The sequence below is a fragment of the Halyomorpha halys genome, unplaced genomic scaffold (assembly GCF_000696795.3).
Source record: "Halyomorpha halys isolate HHAL.00 unplaced genomic scaffold, Hhal_1.1 Scaffold327.1, whole genome shotgun sequence".
Lineage (NCBI taxonomy): Eukaryota > Metazoa > Arthropoda > Insecta > Hemiptera > Pentatomidae > Halyomorpha > Halyomorpha halys.
Window position 1 is genome coordinate 95,523 of NW_027105022.1, and position 12,174 is coordinate 107,696.

The window sequence follows — 12,174 nt, forward strand, 5'->3', positions numbered from 1 at the left end:
ATAAATTCAATATAGGCAAATAAAAGGCTATTTATTTATTTTTACAACAGTACAAAATAGCCCTTTGGAAAGAAATATATTCAAAAGTACGATAATCGTACATTGAAAAAATAAATAAATATTTTTAAATATTCCTTTGATCAATTTATTTTAAATATAATTCCATTACTAATTTATTTAAATGATTTATAAAAGTTAAACGTACATTAATTTTTATTAGTATAAAAGATATAATTAATTTATTGCGACATTTTTATTTATTGTTAACTTCGTTCTCTAATTAATTATTTTTAACAACAAATATATTTTTTAAAATATTTTCAAAGAGACAGAGTTGACCTTATCGCCCGTTTAAAACAAACTGTTTAAATATTTGAAAGTGCTAAAGGCCCGTGAAAGTCGTTAATATTCTAATACTTGAAGGGCCTTCTAATTTGCAAACTGTTTATTATTCAAAGTACAGCCCCTCTCAAAACGTTAAACAGCAATTATGGAGGAGTAGTGGGTTTAGTAGAAAGAAACACTTAGGAAATTAGTACAATTTTTATCTAGATCTCGGCGGCGACAACGAATTAAATTAAAGGTAGCTAGCTACTTGACTCTTCACTGTAATCAACAGCTAATTAAATAACCCCACCTAAGGGTTTATTTTATCTCGCCTTCGGAAATTAACAAAAAACGTAATAAATTAAAATCAAAAAAAAAAAAAAAATGGAAAATAACTAAAAATAAAATAATTTCCATTAAAGGAATTCAAATATAAATTGACTAGTTATAGACTATTAATAATTAATTATTAATACATTTAGGAATAATAAAAATAATTGGAGACAATTTCTACGAGAACATGTAGAAAGTAATAATAATGAATTAAAAAAAAAAAAAAGAACTCCTTAAAATTGAACAAATACTGAAGCCTGAATGTACTGATGGTGTTGCAGGTAAGGTATTTGAACGCGCCGTAACCGAAGTTCCTTTTATCAATGTACTAGCTCAGCGGTTCCCAAACGTTTTTCACCGCAGCACCTTTCTTGGGGTACAAAAAAAATTTACTGTACCAATCTCAGACTGAAGAAATTCGCACCTCCCCGCCCAATAAAAAGTAAAATCTGCAAAGATAATCCTTAGAGCAGTTGTACAGGCATATTGGGGAAAAGAAGAAAAAAAATGTGCAAATGCTGGAATACACGGTAATTTTTTTTTTTCTTTTTTGCAATATTTTGAAAAAGAGGCATTTGCTTGCGGCATCTTTGGGATATGCTTGGGGGCCCAATTTGAGAACCACTGCACTAGCTGAACCCCAACAGAATTGCTTCGCAATTACTGAATTTGAACATCAATATATCTAGATTTAAAGAAACCAATTGAAAGTTGATATCAATTATTATATTTATTTATACTTGGTTAAAATAAAATATTCTTGGGGTAGTTTGCTTTGGTAGGGAGTAGGGTAGTTCAGTGAGTACAGCACTGTCTAACTCCTGGGAATCTGGTTCTGGAACCCTCATGGGTCCACCCAGCCTTTACAAAGTGGGTGTCGTTATATGGAAAAAAAAACCGTGACCTTGCACAAATCACCTCCAAGGAGAAAACCATTGTTCAAAAAACAGTAGTCCCTGCTGAACAACAAACCCTTTATGGGTAGTAGCTATTCATCAGATTATCGTGACAATTATTATGCATGGATTACATACAAATTTGGGTTACTCTTTCATTCAATTTTAAGCTCAATGCAATGTTTTTGGGAACTTTATTTGGCAAACAAGTAAGCAAATATCTTAAATTTCCTAACCAGGAATGTTGGATTGTAATTCTAAATTAATATACTGGTAGCACCAAACAAAATCATGTAAAGCATGATCTCAAGTGAAAGAGGCACAAATTAAAAATTAAATTCGTCACAAATTTGAATGTTTGGATTTATAATATTTCCAAACCTTTAAATACCAGAACATGCCAAAAGACATAATAAATAATTTACGAGCAATTCTTCACAAATGAAAGTCCCATTTTAATATAAATATACAACAATTGAAAAACCGGAAAATTTATTTATATGTGAATTCTTTTATTTTCATCATAACATTATTTCTAATAAATATATTGAGGATATATATAATAGCTTTCAGCCTTTATAAATTAATATTTACAAAATATACATGGATCAAAAATTCAAATCAGTACTAATATGAGTCCGATTTAAATAATTTCATTAAGTTTCAAATCAGGGGCTATAATCTCCCTTAAGAGGAATAGTTTTCGAGTTACTTGAATAACAATAGTTTAACGTATTGGAAATAACTTTTTTTAAGCCAGTAAAAAAAAATTCCAAATTTTAAACCTAACTTTATTGCAAATCTACAGCATAATGGAAACCGCTATAAATAATTTCAATTTTAGAGGTACTGCTCACTCAGTGAGAGATGTTACAAACAACTAGAGCTCACTTTTATTGTAGAGATATATTGTACGTAGTATAGAAGTTGAAATGTTGATAAAGTTGGTTCCTGTCTCAGTATATAATTTGTTAATGGAATATGGATAGTGAAATTTTCAATCCATTATGAAGTTCTGACGTTTAAGTTTAATGCACGAGTCCCATGTCGTTGTTCTAAGTATATATTATATACAAATGTCGAGGACGATATTCTAAGTTAGAATATGTCAATTTAAAATCCGAATTAGAGAGCAAATTGTGACAAAGTATTATACGTCATAATTAAGATTTATACTAATGTAAAATATATAATAAATAAATTATTTATTTAAACAACATTAACCAGTCTCAAGAAAGTATCTAAGATTATAAATAAAATAAAATATATATTTCAGTTTAGTTAAATTTTCATAATAGACTTTGAAAGAGCATATAACTTAGTGCTACGAAAAGCTATTTGATACACAACTTATATTTTAGAATTATTTATTTAAAATCCAAAGCACTTAAGCCAATTATTATAAACGAATAATTAAGGATGTTACTTCAATGAGCGCACACAATAACACAGAACAAAAAAAAAATAAAAATAAAAATATCTATCTTTCCTGTCGATTCGATGATGTGTAAAATTTCGATTCGATCAGTTATGTATATAAAATAGAAGAAGGGTTTAGTATTCTAGTCTTATAGACCCTTCATAGAATTACTGCAAAATCCTGGATGGGTCCTCACACCGAGGACATCAAGTAGGCCTGGTCAGGTCTAATCCATCAAGCTGGAGTTGAGCTCTAATATTGTAGATATAAATTTTTTTGAAACAAACAATATCCAAATTTCCTAACTTGATGGCCGTCCAATTGAAGACAATAAATCCAAAAATAAAAATGATATAATCCATATTTTTTCATCTCCAAAAAATAAGCAGATGAGGGGAAGATGTATTTAATGTCACATTCTTGGGCTAAACTGTTTAAATTAAAAAATAAAGTTATTTTCCTAATGGCTGCCCTACAGTATTCTTTAATAATGCTCTTACCCCCTGTCGAGTAGACCCGCTACCTCGGAATACATCAGGACAAACCACTAACTTAAAATCTTCAAACAAGACAAATAAAACAGGAAACTGCACGTCGACATAAACGGTCTAAACTTCCAATACATTACAAAAGACTGATCTAAAACTATAAACTAATAAGGCCAATCTGGACATACAGACTTGAGCTTTGGTGCTCCACTAAACCTTCGAATTCCTCTCGTATCCAATCCTTACAATCACAAATCCTCAATGTTCTTTACTTTGTCAAAATTAATATCATCCATAAAGACCTGAACGTTCCATATGTAACCGATCCAGCTCAAACCAGGTATTAATCCTTCCATTATAAACTCCCTAGCCACCTGAACCAGCTTCTAACCTTGCTTCCACTTCCATTTCCAACAATCCACCTAGGCACCAGAAAATAAGATCTCAAAACCTTATAATGCAAAAATGTGATAAGAGTGGTACCAATGGGCGATTTCTCTACAAGCCTGTACCATACCATTATAATCTAACATCAAATTTACTAGGTGTAATTTTATGTAAATAGAGTAGTAAAAGTCAATAAATAAAAATTTGATTAAAAAAAAAACCTTGTATGCAGTTTCCATAAGTTCTTATTAAATCAAAAGTTTAGTAGTAGTAGTTTTGCGACTCATTTAACCTGTGGACAATATTATTCTCGACCATACCGGAAAAATCCACAACTTAGTAAAACCATGACAAATTACAGATTATATTATACATTATTACCGGTCTGAAATTTGGAGTAAGCCTATGCTCCGTGATTTTACTCTATAAACCTTCCAACCTGTGGTAACCAAGCTTCTCCACCACAATTTGATGCAACAAACTCCGTGAAATTTGGGGTAAATGTTCCGACAGCTCTGTAACAAGTTTTCACGAATTTTGTCATTGATTTTCATTGGCAGGTGATAAGTCACAAGGCTAGGCCTAGGGGTTTTCTATTGCAGCGCACATTTTGACGACTCACAGAGAGTAAAGTGAGGAACGCATAGTCCTCACGCTACAACAGCTGGATGCGTACTGAATGTAGGAACGTTCGGACACCAAGATGGCGGCTCTACCCCCACCCATCACCACGATAGACCATAACGTCTGTTAATTTCTGGACAGCCCTCGTACAAGAAGAATAAAAGGCATTTAGGTCCTATCTCTCACCCCGTTTATTTGGTAAAACTTACGATTTTTTTTTTTTTTATTATAAGATAAACCAGGTGTTTAAATGTTTTTCTGTAGAGAGAAATATCATTACGTATAAAATAAGAAAGTTCCAATTCTCAATCTTCAAAATACAATTATCAACAGCCTTAAAAAGTCCGACATTCAAAATATTCGTCAGCATTTTTCTAAACTTAACATAGTTAAGATGTGTGAGAGTTCAAATTCAACAAAGACAGACCAAGAGTAGAAATATCAAGTTGATTTACATAGGATGGAAATAGAAGAAAAATTAATAGCTTTAAGCTAACAAATGGAACAGACAAACGGTTACTCTAATGAAGGAAAATAGCCTCACTGTTACAATGTTGATAACAAAGGTAGTGTCTACACGCCATGAATTGCTACAGGCGTAATTACCATCGAACAGATAATTAACAGGTTTGTTTGAATGTGCTCTACGGTTCTAAATGAAAAAGTAAACGGGAACAGGGAAATTGTAGGAAAACACCTTCCAAAGGGCACTAGAACAAAGGATCCCTTAATTTACTTTGTTTAAACTGGTCCATTCAATCTCCTCTATTCTTGTTTTTCTTTCATCTAACTTTCATTTTTAGGAAAAATGAATTTTAATAAAAGTTAAAAAAAAATTACTATGTCTTATACTATCTGTGGTAAGATATATTGCTACTATCAGATTTAAGAAAAAATAGCCAGTATATAATGAATATGACTGAAATTATACAATCTGTTATTACAATTGTATGAGGTAAATGGATGAAGGGGTTATTTTTATTTTATTTTATTAATTTAAAATATTACATCCGATATGGTTCGACCAGATTATAGCATCTATCGGTTAGTGCCAAAATAACACATAAAAATGATAGATATAAGTGAAATTTATTTAATAAAATTTTAACTATTAGGTAGGGTGTTTTTAGAAAACACTAAAAAAACACACAAAAAATAGGCTTCAGGCTATACAATTTTGAAGCTATATAAATACAATTTTAATTGATCTCAAGTGATACAATTAATTTAATAAAGAACTACTAAAATGAAAATAAATTTTAAAAAAATAATTATTAGAAAAATTAAATTAAATTAAATAAAAAATAACTCAAAGGACTATGCAGTGAATAATAAGGCTGCAAATTTAAAGTTAGTGAATTCATGTTGTTATGTTAACAAATATTAAATTTTAAGAAAACAAAGTTCATTTTTTTTTTTTTTTTTTTTTTTTAGCTTGTTATGTTTTAAAGTGTACATAGTTCCTTTTACATCCAAGTATCTCAGGTATTAATTGGATTTTGAGGTTAGAGTAACTAACACTAGCTAGTCCATTCATGCATTTGCCCTTTCATTGTTAAACTGTTGTTGTTTTTTTTTTCAGAAACGTATAGAAAAAAATCCATTAAATTAACAGCTTACATTATAACTTATTATTACCAATCTCTCAAACACATTATTAATTATAATTTGCGAAACATTTTTATTTTTGCAGCCTAACATTTATAAATAAGACTTTTCACTATATTATAATACCTATAAGAGCTATAAACATAAAACCGATAAGAAAAAACTTCATTACAAATAAATTTGTACCATTATATGTTTTAATTTACCTGTATTTGTCACTATTAAATTTAATAATATATTCTATTTGTTTACCATTTTTGTATTTTACTATCATTAACTTATCACAAAATTTTTAAGCAAAAAGTAAAGTAATGAAATCATTGAAGGATAATTTCTAAAAAAATAACTGATATACCTTTGTGAACAGTGTTAAGTAAAAACTTGAAGTTCATAATTTAATATATTTTAAGTGTTTCATCAGTGCAACATTTTTGGTGCTAAATAAAATTAATAAAAATGAAAAAAAGTGTTTATATGAAATAAGTTACATTTCTACTCTTCTACTTAAAAGAGTTATCCTCAGTTCTACATAGTTACTATTTTTATAGGATAATTAGTGCAAGTAATGTACTATCTGACCTATTCATAAATAAAACAATAAAGTGAAACAAAATGGAATGAAGATATTAATAAGCTATCCCTCATCTATCTTATTATCATCTTAATCTCTTAAGCAATCCTATTCAGAAATCAATTTATTTTATTACCTTTTTTTAATAGATTGAAAAAAATACTATAGCAATAACAAGGGAGGAACTCATAAAAATTAAAATATAATGAATAATTAGGGGTGTTATTTAATTAAATGAAAAATAAACTAAGACTTACCAGTAGTTAAAGATACATCAGTACCGACATATTGGTGCCAAAGATCGTATAATCGGGAAGCATCCTGGGTGTCTTCAGAGTGTAGAAGGATCTTTTCAATTCGCCACTTGACCAACTTCTCTACTTCCTCACCGATTCTGTCCAAATGGCGCCAATAATCCACCTGAAATCATATATTTAATCATGGTATTAGATTCAAATTCGTATAATTATTTTAGGTTGAAAAGTTTCCTATGATGAGCCTCGATGGTGAAAGTAAAACAAAGTTTTAAAAATCTAGTGATGATTTGTATCTAATAATATGCCTTAAATTGTAATACTATTAGTACGAGAGCCCAATAAAAGAAAAAAGTCAGTTATCTAACCCCAATTTCCGACTACTTTAATAAAAACTATGTATAATTTCTAATCAAAATTGACGAGTATGCCAAATATAGGTAGTGGGAATAACAAATGGCAGTTGTTTTAAAACGTTAAAAAAAAAATTTAGATTAATTATTTTATATATTTTTGTTTGAGAGTGGTTTAGTTTATTCTTAATTTAAAACAAATTTGATCCTTTTTTACTCTCAACTTTTCCAACGTTTCGACCCTCAGGCCATTCTCAACGATACCTTCATGTTGATGTCATTTTCTTTTATCTCTTCATTTCCTAGATTTAAACCTTTTTTAAAACACTTTTCTTCCTTCCTTCATTCATTCAAATTATTCAGAAAAGGTTATATGGGACAAAGGTAATTAGCCTACATTTTTAAAATTATTTAGAAAAGATTATATGGGACAAATGCAATTAGCCTCCATTTTTAAGTTTCAAGTTCCAAATGTGAACGAAGGAAGGAAGAAAAGTGTTTTAAAAAAGGTTTAAATCTAGGAAAAAATTATTTAGAAAAGGTTATATGAGACAAAGACAATTAGCCTGAATTTTTATGATTTTAAAAAGGAAATGACATCAATATGAAGGTACCCTTGAGAAAGGCCTGAGGGTCGAAACGTTGGAAAAGTTGTAAAGAATAAAGTTGAGAGAAAAAAAAGGATGAAATTTGTTTTAAATTAAGAATAAAAATAATTTTGTTCATTCAGAACTACATATCTTTAAAAATATCAACATTACTAGAAAACCTAATAGAACATCATTTAAAGTAGCGTAAATTTGCTAAAATTTTAGCTCTAAAAGAGCTATTTACGTTCAATAGTTCCCGAGATATAGCTTTTCAAAAAGTAACACTTCAAAAAAATCAGTAGCTAGTGTTTATTTGAGAAATATGGATCTCAAAAACAATACGACGTAGAGATGTCTATTAGCACTCAAATTAAAGCTAATTTTAAGTACTATAAAGTATATTATGACGTTTATCTTTGCAGGGATAGTATTTTTTATGATATTTGCTAAAATAAATTGATTTGTAGTTTTTGAGACAAAATATCATTTTGCCAGTGCTAACATAATATTCATATGCGAATATTATAAAAACTACTACCCATACGAAGATGCGTGACTTAAACCACTTTATAGAAAGTTAAATTAACTTTATTTTGATTGCTGGCAGACATATGGACGTCTTAGGATTCCTGAGATACATTTTTCAAAAATAAAGATTTTATCCGAACAACTAGAAGTTAACATTTTGTGAATTTCTTTTGTGAAATATCATAAAATATATTACTCCTACGAAGATAAACGTTATGACCTATTTTATAGTACATTTAACTAACTTTAAGTTTTTACGTATTATGGTTCCTGAGATATAGATTTCTCAAAAACAAATTCACTAACTACTAATTTTTCATTACATTTTTTATAAAGTGTTGCTTTTTGAAAAGCTATATCTCTAGAATTATTGAACGTAAATAGCTCTATTAAGGTTCATATTTAGCACATTTACTCTACTTTAAATGGTGTTCTCTAAGGTTTTCTAGTGTTTTTGGTAGTTTTTATGATATATAGCTCTGAATGAACAATTTTTTATATAACGTTTTAAAAAAACCGCCATTTTTTATTCCCCTAATTTATTCTTGGCAGACTCATCAATTTAGACTACTAATTATACATAGTTTTCACTAAAGTAATCAACAATTGGAATGAAATAACCGCCTTTTTTTCCCCGCTTCTTATACTACATGGCAGTAACGATTAAAATATAATTGGGAACAGATATGAAATATCTTTAGGTATATTTTATGACATCTTTTAACCTTCAAGAGATGGATGAACACAACAGAACAATCCATGGTAGCACCATCAAAAGTGCTGACAGAAGCTCAAATCTTATATAGACTTCCCCGAACTCTATCGCTCTTGAACCAGACAAAAGAAAGGATTACAATCTCCTTCAGTTTAAAACCAGGCTTGCCTTAACAATAAAGCTAAACTATACCTAAATAGATTAATTCCAAGGAAGTTAGGAACCAATGCCGATACTGTGTATACAAGTCTGTGCGCGCGCATGCGCCTGTATACATGATTATATATAATTAATAATGATTAAAAAATTAACAAATTATTTGCATCTGGTACTCAGAATCATGATAGTACTAATTAATATTAATATTATTTCATGATAAACCATCTAAAACAACCTTATGTTGTTGGAGAATATACACAACACGTCCACACACTTCAATGTTGTAACTCCAAATGTTTTTTTAGTCATTAAATTCTTATCTCGTAATACAATTAATTAAAAATAAAAGAGTGTTCAGTATGACTAATTATGTACAATTCACTTGTTCATTAATGTACATTCGTTCAATGTGAATACCAATCTCACGGGAGAATCAAAAATATTTTTAACTCTGCAGGAGTCTCCAACTTTTTTACTTGTCTGTTGAGAAGAGGCCAGAGAAAAACTAAATTGAGTATAGATAGGGATGTAAAAGAGGGAATAACATAAAAAAGCGGCAATAACAACATTAAAGGGTTAACGGAAGGCAGGCAAAAGTATAAAAAAAAAAGATGAAATATTACGAAAATATAGACGTTTATTTTTCAAAATGAGCAAACTGCTCAAGAGTACACCTTTCACGGACTAAAAAAAAAATCATTTAAAATTTTTAATAATTAATGGTTATTGTTATTTCAAATTGATGTATTTTTTTTCTCCTTAGAATATTCATCATTCTTGACTTTGAACAGTTAATAAATTTGACTTTAGATTCAAGGACAACGCAATCATGAAAGCCGTCGAGCATATTAAGTTGTAATCCCAGACATAGGAGCGTTGAGAGAGTAAGTCAGCTCAAATATTGAAATCAATATTTTAATCGTGAGTTGCATCCTTAGAGCAGAAAGAGTTTCATAAGTGCATTCCTCAATAAGATTGAAAAGGAGTTGCATAGGATCAATTTCAAATATACAATTTTTTTTTTAAAATGGTTTAAAATGATTAAACTACTTTTGACAACATGAATCAAAATTACGTTTTTATCAGCCCCTTCCTTTGCAAGGCATAAGATGCTAAAATTAATTAATCAATTAAGTTACCGAACTTGAGGTATTCTGGGTCGCACGAATTCCTAAATATCATGTAGGCATAACGTACTAATCCATGATGAATAAGTCGCAATATTAGATTCAATTCTTTTAAGCTACATAATCTACTAAGAAAGTTTTTCAGTCTAAATGTAACCTGATTGGAATATAAATTTATTATAGATTTTTTAAAAATTAATTAAAACTAAAGCAGCCTATTTAAAAATCTGCCTATAAAAATAATCTAATTTTTAATAAATATTCATCAAAATCAAGCTTAGTTGAAATTTCAATGTTGGACCACTGGTTTGACTAAATTTCATTATAGAAATCTACTAAAAACATTTTAAAAACCACCTTTTTCATCGTAAATGAAAAACAATGAAGGTCACCCATGTCGTAATATTTACACATATATGAAATATGTATGTAAATTAGGGTTATATAAGTATACATGTATGTTTTTTTTTAAATTCATCTAATATTTATTTTAATTAACCCTAAATGGATTTGACGCAAAAGATAATATTTGTACTTAGATTTTGATTGAACATTAGATAGAGACGATTTTGATAGTCTATTGATTGTTACTATTAGGCTATTAGGTTTGTACACTGGAAATGTTTGCCTATTGTAAGTGAGTAAATGTTAGCTGAGACAACAAGGTAACAGATACACTCAAGGTCAACTAGCAAACTCAGCTCAGTTCAAAATGCATCATATAAATTCTAATAATTCAATCGCATTTAAGTGGTTTTTATTAAAACCTGAATTATTTTATTATATATAAATAATTGACAGTATAATTTCAGATTATGAAAAAGATGGTCATGGTTAGGAACAAAAGAGAAGCAAAAATAGTTAAAAACTACTTATTTTCCGAAGTTTCGCTCCACTTTCATCAGGTCTGTTCAAGTTGATAGCTTTAGCAACTTTTATGAAATTCACATAAAGTTATCAATAAAAAGCTAAAAAACGAAAAGTAGCCATAGATATCAACTTTAATAGCCCTGGTAAAGCCCTACAAACTGGGGCGAAACTCGGAAAATAAATAGTTGTTAACTATTTTTGCTTGTCTTTTGACAAGAACCCTGTCCATCTTCTTCATAATCTGAATTCTTTTACTTTAATAATTAGTATCTGTTAAAAATAAAATAAGACAATTTGTAGAATTAAATTTTCCGTCTCAGATCATATACAAGTAGTTACAATTAAAATTTAGAATCATTCATATCAATTCGCTGATTTGGAATTGAAGGGAATAAAAGAAAAAAATTGCGAAATTGTTCCTAAGATCCTGGAATTATTTTACGGTATTAGTTATACTGATGTTTGTTATAGCTTCGATAATGATGGCCACATATTTTATAATGAAATGAAGTAACTCGACTTCAAAACTTGCCTCTTATACATGTGCGTCCATGTACAGTGTTCTGTTACTGACATACAATGAAGACGCAGTGTTAGCGACAGAAACACGTTTATAGCATATATTTTTTCCCTTCCACCAAATCTGTTGTACAAGTTTAGTTTTGGTATTTTCTTAAAAATACATAGAAAAATATTTGCTTATTCTAAGTAAACTCTATCTTTTAAACATAAAATCCTTAATTTCTTTGTTGTACCAAAAATTATTCAGCAGTTACGGTTTGTATAGATACACTAGAGGAAATTTAAAGACAAATATGTTTAAAATTTGGCATTCCAAAATTATTAGAACTTTTTAAATAAATAATATGATAAATGAATTACCATTAGCAAATATTCTGCCAAAAAAATAAAAATCCTAATTAA

General features: G+C 29.1%; 1 protein-coding gene across 1 annotated transcript in view; it reads right to left on the minus strand.

Moving 5' to 3' along the window:
* The window catches only part of LOC106681324 (midasin), a 416,397-nt gene that overhangs the window by 66,360 nt on the left and 337,863 nt on the right, over nt 1-12,174 (minus strand). Inside the window, exon 38 of the mRNA XM_067047592.1 lies at nt 6,912-7,074. Within this exon, the coding sequence (XP_066903693.1) occupies nt 6,912-7,074 (163 nt within the window). The remainder of the gene's footprint in view (nt 1-6,911; nt 7,075-12,174) is intronic.